This window comes from Cordyceps javanica, chromosome 5, assembly GCF_051103115.1.
Source record: "Cordyceps javanica chromosome 5, complete sequence".
In the NCBI taxonomy this organism is placed as follows: Eukaryota; Fungi; Ascomycota; class Sordariomycetes; order Hypocreales; family Cordycipitaceae; genus Cordyceps; species Cordyceps javanica.
This window is the reverse complement of record NC_139299.1, coordinates 3,611,550-3,629,443: the sequence shown is the minus strand read 5'-3', so window position 1 is coordinate 3,629,443 and position 17,894 is coordinate 3,611,550. Positions and strand designations below refer to the sequence as shown.

At 55.1% G+C, this 17,894-nt stretch overlaps 8 protein-coding genes across 8 annotated transcripts; 4 read left to right on the top strand and 4 right to left on the bottom strand.

Annotated features, from left to right (window-relative positions):
- Nucleotides 1-1,211: 1,211 nt before the first annotated feature.
- V2A60_008333 (uncharacterized protein) lies at nucleotides 1,212-1,886 on the top strand (the record flags this gene model as incomplete). The annotated part of the gene is made up of 1 exon (XM_083259606.1): nucleotides 1,212-1,886. The coding sequence occupies one exon, from the start codon at nucleotides 1,212-1,214 to the stop codon at nucleotides 1,884-1,886; it is 675 nt and encodes a 224-aa protein (XP_083115732.1).
- Nucleotides 1,887-2,237: 351 nt separating this feature from the next.
- On the top strand, nucleotides 2,238-4,101 carry V2A60_008332 (bifunctional protein farnesyltransferase/protein geranylgeranyltransferase; the record flags this gene model as incomplete). The annotated part of the gene is made up of 3 exons (XM_083259605.1): nucleotides 2,238-2,286; nucleotides 2,372-3,010; nucleotides 3,206-4,101. The coding sequence occupies 3 exons, from the start codon at nucleotides 2,238-2,240 to the stop codon at nucleotides 4,099-4,101; spliced, it is 1,584 nt and encodes a 527-aa protein (XP_083115731.1).
- Nucleotides 4,102-4,643: 542 nt separating this feature from the next.
- On the bottom strand, nucleotides 4,644-5,933 carry V2A60_008331 (uncharacterized protein; the record flags this gene model as incomplete). The annotated part of the gene is made up of 1 exon (XM_083259604.1): nucleotides 4,644-5,933. One exon carries the CDS (start codon nucleotides 5,931-5,933, stop codon nucleotides 4,644-4,646), a length of 1,290 nt encoding a protein of 429 aa, XP_083115730.1.
- A 1,170-nt stretch (nucleotides 5,934-7,103) lies between these two features.
- On the bottom strand, nucleotides 7,104-8,684 carry V2A60_008330 (mevalonate kinase; the record flags this gene model as incomplete). Its single annotated transcript, XM_083259603.1, has 2 exons — nucleotides 7,104-8,387; nucleotides 8,460-8,684. 2 exons carry the CDS (start codon nucleotides 8,682-8,684, stop codon nucleotides 7,104-7,106), a joined length of 1,509 nt encoding a protein of 502 aa, XP_083115729.1.
- A 2,889-nt stretch (nucleotides 8,685-11,573) lies between these two features.
- On the top strand, nucleotides 11,574-12,341 carry V2A60_008329 (uncharacterized protein; the record flags this gene model as incomplete). The annotated part of the gene is made up of 1 exon (XM_083259602.1): nucleotides 11,574-12,341. The coding sequence occupies one exon, from the start codon at nucleotides 11,574-11,576 to the stop codon at nucleotides 12,339-12,341; it is 768 nt and encodes a 255-aa protein (XP_083115728.1).
- Nucleotides 12,342-12,906: 565 nt separating this feature from the next.
- V2A60_008328 (60S ribosomal protein eL38) lies at nucleotides 12,907-13,546 on the bottom strand (the record flags this gene model as incomplete). Its single annotated transcript, XM_083259601.1, has 4 exons — nucleotides 12,907-12,947; nucleotides 13,117-13,245; nucleotides 13,391-13,424; nucleotides 13,517-13,546. 4 exons carry the CDS (start codon nucleotides 13,544-13,546, stop codon nucleotides 12,907-12,909), a joined length of 234 nt encoding a protein of 77 aa, XP_083115727.1.
- Nucleotides 13,547-14,137: 591 nt separating this feature from the next.
- V2A60_008327 (uncharacterized protein) lies at nucleotides 14,138-14,719 on the bottom strand (the record flags this gene model as incomplete). The annotated part of the gene is made up of 1 exon (XM_083259600.1): nucleotides 14,138-14,719. One exon carries the CDS (start codon nucleotides 14,717-14,719, stop codon nucleotides 14,138-14,140), a length of 582 nt encoding a protein of 193 aa, XP_083115726.1.
- Nucleotides 14,720-15,546: 827 nt separating this feature from the next.
- On the top strand, nucleotides 15,547-16,740 carry V2A60_008326 (uncharacterized protein; the record flags this gene model as incomplete). Its single annotated transcript, XM_083259599.1, has 1 exon — nucleotides 15,547-16,740. One exon carries the CDS (start codon nucleotides 15,547-15,549, stop codon nucleotides 16,738-16,740), a length of 1,194 nt encoding a protein of 397 aa, XP_083115725.1.
- Between the last annotated feature and the right edge of the window lie 1,154 nt (nucleotides 16,741-17,894).

Sequence of the window (17,894 nt, the reverse complement as noted above, 5' to 3'; positions counted from 1 at the left end):
TTGCATACTGTATTTGACCGCTCCTATAGCAGTGCTTGCGGGGGCTTGTATCGTCGCCAACTATGACTCGACAGATGACACAGACCTCGTACCGCTTGCGCTGGTGAGACTGCTTGCTCTTGTGAGACCCGGACGAGGCTGCGACGCCTATTCTGCTCAAACGCTTAGAAATGAGTGTGGCAGTCCGACACTGGACCCGATGCCTCGCAAGGCGAGAATATTCTTACAACGACCAAATCTGTTTTTCTTCTACAAAGGGAATTTCTGGCTCGCAGCTTCTGAGCAGGTCATCTTTACCGGCCGTGTTCCTCATCGACTAGTTCAGTGGTGTGGATGAGCGAGTGGGATAATGTGACGCAAGTGTGTGGCTACGTCCTGGTTTCTCAGTGAGAGTTGTGAATCACCGAAAGATGAGCTCTTTTCTTGATACAAAACATTATTTTGACAGATAAGTTTGGACTATTAACTTCTTCAGCCAGCTCTAAGCAGATACCCGTCAAATTGTTGCCGACAAGGAGGGCCGCCGTGACGGAGTGCCAGCACAAAGAGGAATACATGGGGAGAACATGTTACACAACAGTACCTCACTCTCCGTGTGTAATCCGTGGTAACAAGCAAGCGTTTCAGCATCTAAAATTCCGAAGACATGTTGAGAAGACGCGGTCCCATCACCGAGGGACAGTGTGTTATACAACTCTATCCGCATGCTGTCGAGGGGTCTGTTTGCTCCGCTTGTTAGTACAGTCCGATATTTGCAACAAATATATGTAATCAACGCGCTGCAGAGATACCGCCAGCGCGCCTTTTACGAGAGACTGGACACACGAGCCCGCAGTGGTGGGTTTCGTCGTCTTGCACAACCTATACGAGCGAACCATCGGAGAACGATTGGATAGCATCGTCTGCTCAGGCAGAGCGGTGAACTCGACGCATCAATACTTGGCATTTGCAACCGACGGGTTTTGCATAGTTACACGTTTGCCATACTCAAGATGGCGTTGCCTCGAAGCTTTACTAGGAGAATGCGCGTCCTACCTGCGGGATTGTGGTATTATAAAAGCAAAGCTTGTCTCGCTGCAGCGATTTTCTTTCACTCATCTTCAACCCTTTTCTCTTCTTGGCTTCTTTTTATCATTGCAAAGATTGCAGTCTTCAACAGAGTTGCCATCTCTAGTCATCGTTCAAGTACCGGCCAGACTCTGCTTTTCAACATGCGCTACTTTACCAGATTCCCGCTCGAAATTCGGCGACTGATCTATCGCGCGCTCTTTACCGACCATCACTTTTCCATAGCCCTTCTAGGATCCAAGCTCCGCTATGGGAAAAGAATCATACGCAACTGGAGGACCGGGACGATGGACTCGACCGGCGCGCCGAGCGGCAGGTCGCCGCTCGGCATCCTTCAAGTCAGCAAGGCGATCCGCGCCGAGGCCATTGACGTCGCGTACCGAGAATGCGAGTTCAACCTGTCGTTTTACTTTGGCCCCTGGGGCAACGACGTCCGCAGCGTGGACGTGCTGTTCCGCCAGATCGGGCCCGTCCACGCCGGCCTCATGCGGCACGTGTGCTGGAACGAGAACCACGTCGAGGTGAGCCGCGTCATCACCCGGGGCAAGGAGCGGCTCTACGTCAACCCGCTCCTGCTGGAGACGTTCAAGCGGCTGCTCCATCACCTCCCGCATCTGCGGCTGTGCGAGGTCTGGTGCTCGACCACCCACGGCCCCGGCTCGACGTGGCGGGTCCCCGGCGACGCGGTGGCCGCGCTTCCGAAGCGCGGCGCTCTGCCCCTGGAGAGCCTGCTCATGCTGACGCTGGTAGCCGGGGTGCCGGGGACGTCTTCAGCGACATGTTCGGCGTTTCATAACGGCTGGCCGCACCACTACTGAGGATCCGGCCTCGACAAAAGAGTGCGCAAACGAGTCAGAGAGGTCCGGGAGGAGCTGCGGTGTTGAAGTGGCAGGCGATCATGTCGGAGGAGACTAAGAATAGCAGATGACTGAATGTATTAGCATAAATATGAAACTTTAAGATTAAGCCACACCTAAAAAAAAGTAACAGCCTCTTATTGCTGGTCAATTATCCTATTGTTCTTTGGTGGCTTACACCCCGCGCTCAGCCAGGCCCACCAAAATGTTGGCGGGGTTAGCAAACATCACCAACGGCCACCCGCACCTTATTTTCCTAACCAAAGCAAGCTCTTCACCCCGCCATTCCTCCGCCCTTTCACCCACGCCGCCATGCCCCCCAAGCCCAAGGGCACAGTCAAAGCATCCTCTGACCCCAAAGGTAAATACATCCTCTCGGCATTCCCCAGTCCCCCTGCTTTCTCGACCTCTTTTTCTCCCTACCGTCTAACAATTCTCCTTTCCAGAAGCACAAACGCAGCAGCAGCAACAGCAGCAACAGCAGCAACCAACCACCGTCGCCGAGCGCACGCAGCAACACGTTCACGCCACCAACCCCCTCGCCGCGCGCGTCCAGTCCGCCGGCCTCGCCTCCCTCAGCGCGGCGGAGAAGAAGACGTTTGTGTACGGCCAGCTCGTGCAGCCCGTCGCGCAGCAGCGCGTCCCGCTCGGCAACAAGGCGGAGCGCGAGTTCTGGAAGGCCGTCGCCAAGGAGGGCCTGCCGATCCGACGCCTGCGCGGCGACTACGCCTGGGGCGCCGACAGGGCCGGCCGCGACGTCGGCACCTACTCGCTCGCCGAGCACGCGGCCCGGACCGCCAAGCAGGCCCGCCTGACGGCGCTGCGGCTGCTCTCGCAGCAGTTCAGCACCAGGCGCACCCTGGCGGCGCAGCAAGGCGGCGGCGCAGCAGTTGACATTAGCACGGAAGATATCGAGGCGGAAAAGGCGAGACGCAGAGACATGGCGGCGCTCGACCGCGAACTGTATGGCGAGATTCTCGGGTCGCTGGCCAGCGACCCGGAATGGGACGACGTCGCGCCCATCGTGCACGATGAGCCCGAGGACGCAATAGCGCGAATCGCATACCCCGACGACTACGCAGAGGGTAGGTCCTAGCCTCTAGTTCATCTCCCCATCCTTTCTTTCGTCTCTGTCAATCACACATCTCTCTCTCTCTCGTCAATGTCCGTCGCGCCCGCATCTCGCATCTCCTTCCCTCCCGTTCTCTCTCTCCCCCCATCCCTCCCCCGTCCTCGTTTCGTCTTCTCCGTGTCGGCCACCAAGTCTAATCGGTCCGCAGCCGTCGCCTACCTCCGCGCCGTCATGGCGGACAAGGAGTACTCGCCGCGGACGCTGCGCCTCACGGCGCTCGTCATTGCGCTCAACCCGGCGCACTACACGGTGTGGCTGTACCGGTTCCAGATCGTGCGGGCGCTGGCGCTGCCCGTGCCCGACGAGCTCGCCTGGCTCAACGAGGTGGCGCTCGACAACCTCAAAAACTACCAGATCTGGCACCACCGGCAGCTGCTCCTGGACCACCACCTCGCGCACCTCGCGGCCACGTCGTCCGACGACGACGTCGCCGCGGCCACCAAGGCGCTGGGGCGGTCCGAGTCGGCCTTTCTTGCCACCATGCTGGCCGAGGACACCAAAAACTACCACGTCTGGTCGTACCGGCAGCACATGGTGCGGCGGCTGGGCCTCTGGGGCAGCCCCGCCGAGCTCGGCGCCGCGCAGAGCCTCATCGAGGAGGACGTGCGCAACAATTCGGCCTGGTCGCACCGCTTCTTCCTCGTCTTCCGGGACCCGGCCGCGTCGACGGCCGGCTGCGGGCCCGCCGAGCATGACCCCGCCGTGCCCGCCGAGGTCGTCGCCCGCGAGGTCGCCTACGCCCGCGACAAGATTGCGCTCGCGCCGCAGAACCAGTCGGCCTGGAACTACCTGCGCGCGGTGCTCCTCAAGGGCGGGCGCGCGCGCGCCAGCGAACGGCCGCTCGCCGAGGGCCTAGTCGACGGCCTGGGCACGGCCGCCGAGAGCGTCCGCAGCTCGCACGCGCTCGAGTTCCTGGCCGACGTGCACGCCGACAGCGGCGACGTGGACGCGGCAAGGCTCTGCCTGCGGCGGCTGTGGGAGAAGTGGGATCCGATCCGCGAGGGCTATTGGAAGTACAGAGCGCAGCAGCTGGGGGGGAATTAAAGGAGGATCCTGAACGTCCAAATTATACTAAATACATGTATTCACATTGTTTTTCCCAACTCGAAGCTCTCAGTGTAATTCATCCCCCCCCCCCCTTTGGCCCTCCTGATTGCTTTCATGATGAAATATTCTCTTGCCATCTTTCGAGCCAAGAGTTTCATCTTCTGGTACCTTGAGACTTTTCCTTTCTGCCCTTGTTTTTTCTCTCCTCCTCAGTACACACAACTACTTGGGGCGATACTGCCAACGACAACAATTCCCAAAGGCTGTGTGTCTCAGCAGCTCCTGGTCAACAAATGTCTTGAAGATTTTTATAATAACCACCTTTCCAGCGAATTCAGCTCCCTTTCTACCCTGACAGCCCTGTTTCCCCCCCTCTTTCTTCTCTAATTCTTTCAGGGCGTCGTCGCAAAGGGGCGAGGAAAGCTTCTGCCAATCTGTCAAAAAAATTACAACCACGCCCAATCTCACGCTGTCTAGATATTGCTGCCCCCTCCCCTCATTACCCCTATTATCAGATTACGCTATCTTCCTCTCACGTCCTACCATTCCCCATATACAGCCATCCGGAGCGCAGCCGGCAAACTCCTCCTCGCCCTTTCCTCGTCCCCCTCATCCCCCTCGCCGTCGTCACCGCCGCCGCCGCGGCCTTGCCTCTCCCTCATCCACCGCCCAAAGCCCCTGAGGCGGTACTGGACCTCAACGTCACCGCGGGGGTCAAAGTTGGGCTCCATGGGGACCTGGCCGAGGCCGCCGCAAATGTCCGAGGCGAGGCGGTCCAGCTCGTCGCGGAGGGGCGCGCGGCAGAGCTCGACGTCGTCATGCTGGTCCACCTTGGCCTCGGGCAGCTCGGCGCGCATGCCGTGGACGATGCGTCGGCGGTCGACCTGGACGCACGCAAACAGCTCCCCGGGGAACCCACCCCAGCCGTGTTCATCATCGTCATTGTCGTCGACATGACCACTACCACCACCACCACCACCACGGACAGGGTACCGCTGCGCGAGGCGGTACGTCAGGCTCTGCAGCCGCGTGACCAGCCAGCACAGCTGGCACTTGGGGCCGGTGCGCTGCCCAAGGGCCAAACGGTACCGGTCGGGAAAGAGCTGTCCGTTGTGATTGTCGTCGTCTTTGTCGTCGTCATCTTCGTCGTCGTCGTCACCCCCCGCCACCGCGCCGGTGGTAGTGGTAGGAGTACTGGCGGTCGTTGACGGCGGCAATGGCAGCAGCGGACGGCGGCGAGGGTCAAACGAGACGACGGGGATGGGGTGGGTGCAGGGGGCGTTGTCGCGCTTGCGGACGATAATGTTGGCGCAGCGGCGGCAGAGCGCATGGACGTTGGTGTGGCGGGCGGCAGAGCGGGCGCGCCGCATGCACTCGCCGCAGTAGACGTGGCCGCAGGGGAACGTCCAACGCGGCTCGCCGGCGGCGGCCTCGGCAAAGAGCATCTCGCAGCCGTCGCAGCGGAGGGTGCGGAAGCAGTCTGGCAGGTAGGTGGTGGTGATGGTGATGGTGGTGTTTGACGGTGGCGATGCCAACGGTCGTTGCTCTTGTTGCTGTTGTGGTTGTTGCTGTTGGGGAGAGGGAGCAGAGGGGAAGCCAGCGGTAGTCACCGGCAGCAGCAGCAGCGACGGCGAAAAGGTGGTGGTCATGACGTCGTCGTTGTCGTCGTCGTCGTCTGTTGTGAAGTATGGGTTTGTCATTTGGGAGAGGTAGCCAAAGGGAAGAAGCTGGTGCTGCTGCTGCCGATGATGATGATGATGAGAATGGTCATGATGGCGCTGAGGATGTTGATGCTGTTCTTGAGGATAGTAATGCTGTTGCTGGTCCATGACGGCCGAGGGTGTAAAGAGTGATTTCACAGACGTCAAGACCTCCGTGTTTTCGTGTGCAGTGATGTGGAAGAGGGTATTGTTTTTGCAAGAGAAGCAAGCAAAAAGGAAGAAGAGGAAGAAGAGGAAGAAGAAAAGGAAGAAGAAGAGGAGGAAGAAGAGAAAGAAGAAAGTTTGTATGTTTTACACTTATACAGTTGTGGCCGCAGAGTCTGGTGATTGATGGCGACGTGAGTAGAAAGTGAGTGAGAGAGAGGGGTGTCTAATAGGAGAGAGACGGGTATAACAGGCTCGACAGCGGCTAGTAGATGCTTTGATTTTTTTTCAGCTATTTGCAAAGCAGTCATGGGGAATGGAGCAAGAAAAAAAGGGCAATGAGGAGGACGAGGAGGAGCAATAAATACTAGGTAGGTGGCGAAATAGAAGCTCACTGGGGATGTAGGGTGAGACTCGAAGGAGAGGCAGGGGTGTTTGTTGGTAGTACAGCTTTGCCATTGGCATCACAATGAGCAATATCCTCGTGTTTTCTGTTCTCTATTCCCCGCTCGGTTTGTGATACCCAACCATTTCTCTGAGTCTGAGTCTGTGTCTATGTCTATGTCTGTGTCTGTGTCTGTGTCTGTGTCTGTGTTTGTCTCTCCCTCTTTCCCTCTGCTTTCCGTTCTTCCTGCCTCTGTGTGTGTGTGTGTGTGTGTGTGTCAATCTGTCTGTGTTGTGAGCGAATTTCTCTCAATACGTCCTGTTCGGATAAGGAATCAAGTCTAGAGAGACCAATGAAGCGAAAATTGCATTAGAATGTAGTAAAAAAACAGCGGCAAGGTAAATAAGGTAAATAAAGTAGAGAAAAAAGGGTAATAAATACAAAAGTGGCCAGATGACGCCGAAGAAGAAAGGCAAGAATGAAGGAAGAAAAAAAAGGACAAGAAAAGAAAAAGAGGAAAAAAAGGGAAAAAAAAAAAAGTACCGCAAGGTAAAAAGCTCTACATTTATAATCCTGGTCCATGATTCCCAAGCCCAGCCATCACTCCCAGGACAAAACCGCTCGTATCCATAGTCTCCAGAAAACAAGAAACTAGGTACAAGAATTGTAAAAACAAGGGTGAACAAGAGAGAGAAAAAAAGAAGAAAGCAAGAAAAAGACGAAAAGAAGAAGAAACCCCATGACATGATTTATTTGCTTTCGAGGCGCCAAAACTTCCAACCTTCTCGTTCGAGCCCGCCGCCGTGGACGCCAACCAGCTTCTCGACTCCCTCGGTCCCCTCGGCACTGAGAAACTTTTCGAGGTCAATCTCCATGCCACCCTCCTCGTCCTCGTCTGTGCCGTTTTTGAGAACAGCGGGCCACAGCACGCCGACGCCATCACCGCCGAGCGTGGTTTTGAAGTGTCCATAGTTTTCATCCTCCATGCGCTTCTCCATCCGGGCAATCCTGGCCGGGTCGACGTCGGGTCGCAAGAGAGTAATGGAGCATCCGCCGCCGCCCGCGCCGGTGAGCTTGGTCCAGCCAATCCCGTCGTGGTCAATCAACTCTCGGACGCGCTCAAGACGTGGGTGGGAAACGCCGAGCGAGACCAAGAGACCGTGGTTGATGTTCATCAGCTCGCCAACCTTTTGCAGAGATTCTTCCTCGTCCTCGTCGAAATCCTCCTGGTCAATGACCTCAGCAGCGGAGACGGTGACTCGGTCCATGGCCTCGAGGATGGCATTGACGAGCTTGGGGTGGGCGTCTCGGAGCTTGGCGACCTTGGCGACTTCGTGGGCGGTAGACTTGGGCTGTCGGGTGTCGACGAGCAGCAGGGGCAGCTCGGGAAAGTCCCAGAGCGGACGGACGGCCGGGGGCTTGGCGTAGTCGATGCGCTGGAAGACGACGGCCTTGCCCTGGGTGGCGACGGTGTTGTCGACGCCGGATGGGTTGCCGTGGATGCACATTTCCGAAACAAAGGCCCAGCGGTTGATGCGCTCGACCTGGAGGCGGGCCTCGTCGTGGGGTTGGTCGGGATGAGGACCGGAGAGTGTTCGCAGTTGGAGCAGCAGGGCGGCGGACATGCAGACAGAGATGGAGGCGCTGCTTCCGAGACCGGCGCCGATGGGGATGGTGGAGCGCAGGGTGTAGAGGCAGCCGTGGAAGGAGGGCATGCCGAGAGAGAGGAATAAGTAGAGAAAGGCGGAGGCGGTATTCTTATGAACCTTGCGGATCTCTTCCGGGTGGTCGAGGGAGACGACGTCGAGATGGGGCTGGATGGCGTCGACGAGGTCGGGGTCGAGCTCGGTGACGAGGGAGTAGTAGGATTTCTTCTTGTCGGGGCGGTGAAAGATGTTCCATGGCAGGTCATCAATGTTCCAGGAGTGGATGAGGTCAATGTCGGGGAATCGGAGCGAGACAGTTCGTCTTGACTTGGAGAGGGTTGTGACGTGAAGATAGGATCGGAGAGAAATGGCGGCGGCAATGGCAGGCTAGCAATACGACTGGTGTTAGCCAATGTATTTTTTTAAGTTTTCTGATGAAATGAAACAAGTTTGAATTACCTTGCCGTAGACGACAGAGTGCTCGCCAAAAAAGAGAACCTTGCCCGGGGCGGAAACCATGAAAGCAGGGGCCATTGGGCTCGACTGCTTGCGCGAGGGGCTCACGCGATGGGACATGACGGCATGGGACGGGCCGTTGGAGGCTCCGTTGCCATTGACGTGCAAATGGCCGTTTGTGGTGCGCCCATTGGACATGACCGGATCTTGAATCGCGGCTGGGGGCATCTGAGCAGGGTCGAGGACGGTTCGTAGAGGGCGGGCGTCTTGATTGCGAGGCGAGGAGCGATCCAATCGAGGCGAAGAAATGGGGGGAAGGACGAGGCGCAAGTCGACTAGAGACGTTGGTGACGGGGGTCTGTTTGGGCAGCCGAGTGTTGAATCGGGCAAAATAAGTGCGTTTGAGGCAGCAGGGCCGGTCACATGGGTCGTTGTGGTATGGATTCGTCGTCGTCGTCTTCGTCGTCGTGTATGTCTCGTCTAATCAGCAAGGTGAGGGATCGACAGTGTGTTGTTGAGGCAGTCGGCGTCGGGAGTAGCACAATAGTGAAGGGGCTGTACGGGTGGTGGCGCAAACAGTGGACAAGAAGAGACAAGAGGCAACAAGGAGAGTTGAAGAAGAGAAGAGAGGCGAAGAAGAGAATTAGAATTAGGTAGGTAGGTAGAGAATGGCAGACGCGAAGCCGAAAGGGGAGAAGGAAGCAGCGATATGGTGGTGGTGGGTGCGGTTCGTGGAGAGGCGGACAAAGGACGGAGAGAGGACGAAGAGGTAACAAATGGTCAGGCGCCAATTGGAAGGTTTTTTTAATTTTTGGTACTAGTTAGTTGGTTATTAGCGGGACGCGGGAGGGAGGGGTGGGCGTTGTTGGGCGTTGGCGGATAATAAAAGCCAGAGGCAGCTTTTTGACACGGAGGAACAAGAAGAAAGAAATGAGGCCTGAGTATGTATCAGTAGAGAGAGAGAGGGAGGAATAAAGAGTCAATATTTGAAAAAAAAAATGCAGCCTCCAGAGGACGAGCGTTTGTTGCTATCGTTTGTCCGGGTCTTGAAATTCGGCCTTTTATTCATCATGTCTGGGGAAAAATTAGGTACATTTGGGAGGGGTAACAGCAGCCTTTATGATATCAATAAATGACAAACAACCTTTTGGGACAGCCAGTCTTTGGGCATGTACTCCGTACGGAGTATGTCTTGGTCGTCTTGCTGCCCGGTATCGCCTGGTTAGATGCCAAAATACCGCCCTACCAAATACCTAGATAGGTACCAACTAACGAATACGCAATAGACGTGGCTCAGCCGACATGCCGTGGCACTCTACGCTTTTCTTCTTCCTGTCTCTTCGTTTCTTTTTTTTTCCTGGTGTTTCTTTTTATTTTCTTTTCATTTTCCCCTCTTGGACAAGAAGGTATACATATGCGTCCTCTGTGTTACCATGACTTGATCCATCCTTTATCACGCAGACCACGGTCAATACATTTAAAAAAGAAGAAAAAAAAACACAACACTCTCAAACCAGAGGCCATCCGATCCATCAACCAACCAAGTAGGTAGGTAGGTACTGATACTCAGTAGGATGCACCAAGTTTGACACTGGTGGCCCAGCGAGAAATGACCTGCAGCCACGCCACAGAGGGGGGTATGCGCCGCCAGGGGCCCTTTGGTTCCCCCTAGAGCTGTGCAGATTACCTGACCCTTCCACGGGCCCCCTAACAAAAGCCCCTAATGAAACCGCCCCCCCCCCCCCTCCTCCCTCTGTCCAACCTCGTCATGGCGCAGGGCGTAGGCCACAACGGATGCATCCCTCCACTCCTACATGCATGCTCGGTAACTACCTTGAGTACTAACAGATTACGCTAAGTAAGTGCTCCGGGGAATGAAACAGAATCTCCAATGCGACTCTTTTTGATTTTTTTTTTCTAATCGCCTGCACCCTGCGTATCCGGCTTCCTGGTACCGGCCCTGGGTTTGCCGAATAGCGCACTGCACCAACTACTGAGTACTCAGGTACCAAGACCTTTGTTTGTATTAGCTGGGGAACTACACAAATTGATGTAGGAAGACGGGTGTATTTCTTTCTCTCTCTGGCTTTTTTTTTTTTTAAGAAAAAAATCTTGTCTTCCTTTTCCTTTTTTTTTTTCTAAAAATTTCCTCTTTCCTTTTTATCCACCCGCTCGCCCGCCTTGTCTGCGGTCTCTCCTCCCCCCCCTCACAAGAACAAGAAACCCCACCATCGTACTCGTACACGCGCATCGGCAACTGCTTCTCCTCTTCTTCTCTCAACCGTAGTCCCCGTAGATGTCCAGTTGAAAATTGATTCCTTTGCACGCTGATACAGATTAAACTTTTGGCATCCGCCCTCTGGCCAGGGCCTTCATTTCTTGACTTTCTCTCTTTTCTTTATATTTCCTTCTTTTGCGCTCTCTTGTCCTTTTCCTGTCTGGCATACATTCACAGTCAATCACCACATCTATCATCTTGACCAGCATCAGCATCTAGACAGCAAGCAAAATACAACTCCATGTCCCCCCCCCCCGGCGTTTCTAGACCATGCGCTACAATCCCATCCCATCACAGCCCAATCCATCCATCCATCCGCTCACGTTTTACCTCGATGATGCAGAAAACGTCATCACCTACCGTCTCCAGCTAGCCAATCAAGCTTCCGATTCCCCCGCTAAGCCATCCCCGTCGACATCACTTCTACATATTATATGATATCGACCGTTGCCCAAACTAGGCTCACTCCAACCCACTCATATCCGTTGCCTCCCAATCCATCCGTCCTCAACGTTGCATGTTTTTTAGCCCCTCACCACCTTGAAGAAGCTCTCTGCCACTCTGCAGTTCGCTGTTGCTTTTTCCCTTGCATGACATGACCTTTTGCTTTCCCCCCGCATCAACGACAACCCTTGACCGAAAAGCTGCATGTCAATGCTTCGTAACGCACCCGTCGCCCAACGCCTCATGTACTTTTGATTCGTCGTATTCTTCACAATAAGCTCTGCTGCAAATATCAGCAACGTCGACGCGAATTAGCATCACGCACACCTCTACACCCACACCACATACACACACACACCACACATCACATCGCATCGCATCCACATCCACCCCATATGCCCGTCACCGAGTTCGCCCTCTTCACCCTCCGCGAGGCCTATGACGCCGTCGAGCTCCTCGAGACCGTCATGGAGTGCCAGGAGATCCAGGACGAATGGGTCCGCGCCCACCACCCGGACCGGTGCGCCAAGCGCGCCTCCATCAGCCGCCTCTACGCCGACACCACCACCCACCCGGCCGCCCACCGCGTCGCCATCACCGCCCCCTGGCCCTCCCCCGAGGCGCACCACCAGTGGATCGACACCCCCGCCAACAAGGGCGTCATGGCCAGGTTTGCCGCTTTCCTCCCGGGCGGCCGCGTCCCGGATCACCACCATCAGCAAGACGTAACTGTCGACTCCGCGGCGCAAGCCCCTTCCTCGTCCACCGGTGCCGCCGCCGACGACAACGACAACGAGACCAGCCCCCACCGCGAAAGCGGCTTCCTCTTCTTCCACATGCACGCCGCCGACCCCGACCGCCGGCCCGTCCTCCACGAGGCCTTCCTCCCCAAGGAGAAGCTCCTCGTCACCCGCCTGGCCGCCCGCGGGCCCGCGGCCCGCGAGCAGCTCCAGGCCCGCTACCGCGAGCTCCAGGACGCCCTCGTCGCCGAGACCCCCAGGGACAGGATCTGGGCCGGCTGGCGCATCGAAAAGGAAGCCGACGACCGCGAGGAGCTCGTCGTCTTTCGCACCCCCGACGTCCCGGCCGCTCGCCTCGCGCCCCTCGAGCGGCACGCCAAGCTCCTCGACGCCGAGCTGCGCATAGCCGAGATTGCACCCTGATTTTTCCCTTGCCACCTCGGGCAACAAAAAAGAAAACACACAAAAAGAAGAAGACAGAAGAAAAGAAAGGAAAGAAATAGAGCAAGGCAAAGAAGAAACTTGAGAGGCGTCTCCGTATCCTGCGTCTGTTTGTTTTGCAAGTTAGTATACCACGCACAGCAAAGTATCAGTCATCACAACCACGCCCTTCCAATCCTGCATCTTGTTTCACGCTTCATTTCCAACCTCTCAAAATCCGCACACAGTCACCATGTAAGAACGCGGGGGCCGATCCTCTTGTGTCTGTGTGTGTGTACATGTCTTTAATCGTTCATTTGAAAAGAAATGTCTCTCTATCAAGCGCGCGATTCAAGCACATAAAAAAAATGCAAGGTATTCCCGAGACGCCCAATAGTGTGTGCATGTAGAATCCTTCATCCTCCCAACCTCGGGCTCGGTCTCGGCCCTGCCCCGTCCCAGTTCATGTAATTCTCTCCTTTTCTTTCTTCTACCATCGAGTCCAAAAAGAAGGTTTTCCCGTTAATTTCTCATTTTCTTGGTGTTTTTGTTATTCGAGGTGCCGACTTTAGTTGGTGCTCTTCTTGGAGACGTCGGTGATCGAGAGGTCTGATGTGGTCAGTTAGTAAAGACTGGCCGCGGGAGAGGGGGAGGGGGCGATTGATCCTCGAGTTTTGGAATGCCTCGTCGGCGGCTGACGCAGGAGTAGCGTGCGACTGGTATTCCAAAAATTACACGCAGGAAATCACATCGCGCGGGAGGGGGGGGCGTCGCGTACTGGGAGGGAGAGACTGCTTCAGCTTCTCGGCCTTCTCCGTGTCCTTGAGCACCAGGGTGTACAGGTGCTTCTGGCAGCGGACCTTGAACTTGATGTTCTGGGCCTTCTTGTTCTTCTTGATGCGCGCGGCTATTTCGTCCTCGTCGTTAGCAAATTTGTGCATTCCCCCGATCAAAGTCTCCGCCCTCGCTTATTCGACTTGTCTCGTCGCCGCGGAACCAGGGACGCAAGACAATTCGACACTCTTCGCGTGCTGAATAAAAAAAAAACGTACAGGAAGCGTCCTTCCGACGGCAGATCTCGATGAACTAAAATCGCAAAACACACACAAGTTAGAAGCTGTCGGATAAAAAAAAGACATCATTGATTGCGTCAAACGCAACCTGAATTCGAGACGTACCTTCTTGATATCGGCGACTTCGCGAGGCATTTTGGCGGATTGTTGTGTTGTTGGATCGACAAAGATTACAATGGAAACTTGTGAACAGAGCAGATTCAGCTGGATTTTTGGCAGATAATATTTTTTGTGCGCAGACCACTCGCGGGGTGTAGCGCACGGGCCACTTTCTCGGTTTTGCAAGCTACTGCGGTGGCTGAGCGCTTGAGTGGCTGGTCGACAGTGGTGCGCCACACTTACCCTATTCTTGATCAGACTGCCCTGATCAAGGCATTTTTCTTGTCTATTGTAAGGGAAATTAATTTCAGATTGAAGAAAGGGTTGACCTGTATGAAGAAGAGCCTGAGATAATTTGTCTCCTTCTTCTCTACAATTTGGTGCTGGCAGGTGTGCTGTTTTACCCATACATGAGTTCACTCTGCCAAAAAGCTGTCCCCGATAGAATCTCAAATTCGCTTTAGATTGTCAAGTTTTCATGTGAACAGTCAATCCCAATTAAACTTGATTCAATACATTGTGTCCATCCACTTGCCATGGCATCATTTTCCGCCACCACACTGCTCCCTGTGCCAGTGAGCGGCCAGAGGCACGCCACCATGTCATCTTCCTCGCCCTCATGACGGCTCAATGAATCTTGGTCAGGCACATCGCGTAGCCGTAGTTGGCATCGCATATATCCGCGCACGTCTCCTGGACCACGAACCGGCCATTCTCGCACTTGCGAATCTTGCCCGGCCCCGCCTCCACGTCGCAGTACGACCGGCCCTCCTGCGCGTGGCCCGGGCAGGCGTCGTCCCAGCCCTCGGGGAGGCACACGGCGTGCCCGCCGTTGCTCCGGCATATGCCGTCGCAGAAGCCCGTGACGGGGAAGCGCCCGTCGGCGGTGCACACCCGGATGCCGCTCGGCCCGCCCTCCCGGTCGCACCAGACGTTGTAGCTCGGGTTCTTGTCGCAGCGGTCGTCCCAGCCCGAGTACTCGCACGTCACGCCGTGACCGCCGTGCGGGCTGCCCACGCACCGCCCGGGGCAGTGCGAGATGGCCTCCCCGGCCTGCTGGCTGTTGCAGTACATGACGTCGCTTGCGGCGCCCGCCGTCTGGCACCACCGGTCGCCGGGCTTGTAGCCGGAGGGGCAGGGCACGGCGTCGGCGGCCAGACACAGGCCGACACACAGCGCGGCAGATGTTAGGGCGAGTTTCATAGCCATGTTTGTGTAGAGAAGTAAAGGACTGAGGGGGGGGGTCGTTTTTGTCAAAAAGTGTTTGGCTTTTCAAGGCACTGCTTGGAAGTCAAAGAAATCACCACCTCCAGCCGTCGCTCTCATGTACAGATGTCGGCGACATACGAACCGTATTAGCGGGGGAGACATGCGAGCCTCGTCCTGATTTGCCCTTGTCTGGAGGCAGCATCGTTTCGTAGTGAGGCTGAACCGTCCAGCCTTCCTCCGTGCGCTAATGCTCAAAAAGTCAATAGATTAGGCAAGTGCAACAAGGCTACCGCTTGGATGTGGGTGAAGCATCTAAAGAACGGACCAGATTCGTTAGGGGCCTTAGGCCGCCACCCAACTTTCGTATATCACCCGGTCTGCCTAGCTCTACTGTGGTTTATGATATACACCTCAGTTCTCTTGCAGGGCATCTATCAGTTTTTTATCCAACAAGCCGATATGCCTGCCTTGTGGCCGTGTAGTATAGATAATTGTCAACTCCCCGCCGTCCAACGAGCTGGAGATTGCTTGCTCTGCGACAAGCACCTTTGCCGTGTGCATTTGCAAGGTCAATGGCATAAATGTCCAAGACCAGAGGTAACTACTTTCTATCTTCCTGACTTAATCCAAGGAAATTCATTCATTGACAATAATTCCAGACAAATTGGAATGATTATAGTGCTCAATATGCTGCTGCGGAAGCTCGACGCTTAGGCGAGCTGTGCCAGAAGATTGACGGTGCAAAGCTGTGTGCGCGTGCGTCACAAGTGCGTAGTGGCGAGTACGTGCCATGCGCAATCGACTTGTCGCCGGGGAAGATTTCCGCCATGATGGGCGGCCAGAACTGTCATGCGGAGGTCATCTTCGAAGATGGTGTGGTGTGGCTCGCACGATTCAGGCTGTCTAGTCCCATATCACCTCCGCGTGAGGTACGCGACTATGTGCTGCAAAGTGAGGCCGCAACCATGGAGTTTCTAGAGTGTCACACTCGTGTTCCCTCGCCTCGGATTTTTGATTGGGCGTGCGAGTCTGATCCAGCAAATACGATCGGGATAGGCTATATTCTGATGGAGAAGCTGCATGGCAATCCTCTGGACTGGCAAGCCGCATCAACCACACAGAGGGAGAAGGTAGTGCAACAACTTGCGGATATCATGCTCGAGCTTGAGAAGCATCCCTTTGATCAGCTTGGATCGCTCATTACCACGGCGGGGCCAATGGGAGGTGAGGCGATGCTGGGACCAGCTGTAAAGTCCCCAATACGGGTCCATGGTCTGGCACAGCACTCTACGTTCCGCTATGGCGTTGATAAGATGCCACCGGGACCCTTTCGCTCCTCAAGGGTGGCTCTTGGCACCCTCATAGAGATCTTCCTCAAAATGATCGCAGATGGGGAAATCGGGACAGTCGAGAACGCGACAGACGTATTTTTAGCACATCGATTCAGACTCGACGTTCTCGACAGGGTCTGGGAGCAATTCGCAAATCTAGGTAAAACTTTGGACAACAGTGGCAGAGAAAAATTCTTTTTGAAGCATGCGGATGATAAGGGCGATCATATTCTGGTCAATGACAAGTTCGAGATTATAGGCATCATCGACTGGGAGTGGTGCAGCACCGCCTCGAAAGAAGTGGCCTTTTCCTCGCCGTGCATGATGTGGCCAGTCGCGGCATTTTACGACGGCTCCAACGAGCTCGCAAAGGAAGAGCTTTTTTTGGCCAATGCGTTCCGTGAGAGAGGCCGCGACGATCTCGCTCGCTGCGTGTTGAATGGGCGCAAGGTCCAGAGATTGCTATTTGCACTTGGGCCAGGCGGGGTATCGCAGGAAAATAAGAAGACCTTTGCTTGCCTTTTCATGGGACTTAAGCGGGCACTCACTTGCAGTCATGATATCAGTCAAGAGAAGCAAGGGTCAGAGGAAGAAGAGTGGGAGAATTGGAAAGCGAACGCGCTCGAGATGTGGAAGAACGACGACTTATTGCAGACTGTGCTAGGCGGCGAGTTGTGCGTGAAAGAATAGCACCGAACTCTGGTATCCCGTTAGATGCCAAATCCGGCTCCTCTGGTTACTGGCAAGGAGTCGGGGAGTTATCGAGTGGTTTTGCAGAGCTTGGTGGCATCCAGGTATTGTGACACTTGAACGTCCAAAACTATATATCGCTGAGATGGCGTCCCTGTCAACTGGCAGTCACTTTGGCTTCAAGCACGACAGGAACAAGTCTCTTTTTTTTTGGCCGTTGCCATATCGTAGCAGATGACGTCGAATTTATCTTGAGAAACCCGAAAAAAACGCTGTCGTCGACGTAGCAGATGACGCTCCTACTGACACAAGGTAGAATGCGAGCAAGGTGAACTCTCTAAATCCCTTCCTGTGGGTAGGCTAAAGAGCTCTGGGTACCAGCCACCACCAAATGGGCCCTTTCGAAACCGTCAAACCGTCGGCGGCGGCGGCGGCGGCGGCGATTTCAAAAATTTGGCGTTGATGTAGGAAGAGAGCTGCCCAGCAGGGGGGTTACCTCACATGAATTGGTTGGGCGATCTAGGTACCCGCTGCAGAGCCAAACAGATGAGACGTGATGAAAGTTGGCAAGAGAACTAATGTATGTTTTGACTCTCTCGCGAACACAACCAGTCCGCCTGTATAAATTGAGACAAGGCGACAAATCGATGGCCCTGCTACCAGCTCTGGGGATCTGATACTCATACATATTGTTTTAGTGAACATGCACTTAATACTACGAAATGGATACGTACCAGTCTAAACAACCGCCGAGAACCTGGCTGCGAGGCTGTCCTTGCTGACAAAAAATACTTCCGCGTAGGTCATTGGCTTATGAAGCGGACGCTCAGAAGGCACATCGAAGCTTTATTCAAGTAGGGGCTGATGATACGGCTGCCAATGTAGTACTCCCGGGCTCTAGCGCTCCAGAACTGCAGCATTTCCCCCCAATTCAGTTCATCGAACTGAAAGATGTGAGATTATGATGGAGTAGGGCGACTCGCTGCTTATCTTGCATCGTTAATTTATCGTGACCAGTCTCAGTATCTTGCCTCGGAAGATGGTGCACTGTCTCTTGCCTAGTGGCTCCGCTTGTGTGAGGTGAAGCGATGTTGTTGACGCGCTTAAAGTACAACCCTGACCAGATATTTTATACCAGAAGAAAACCGAAAGAA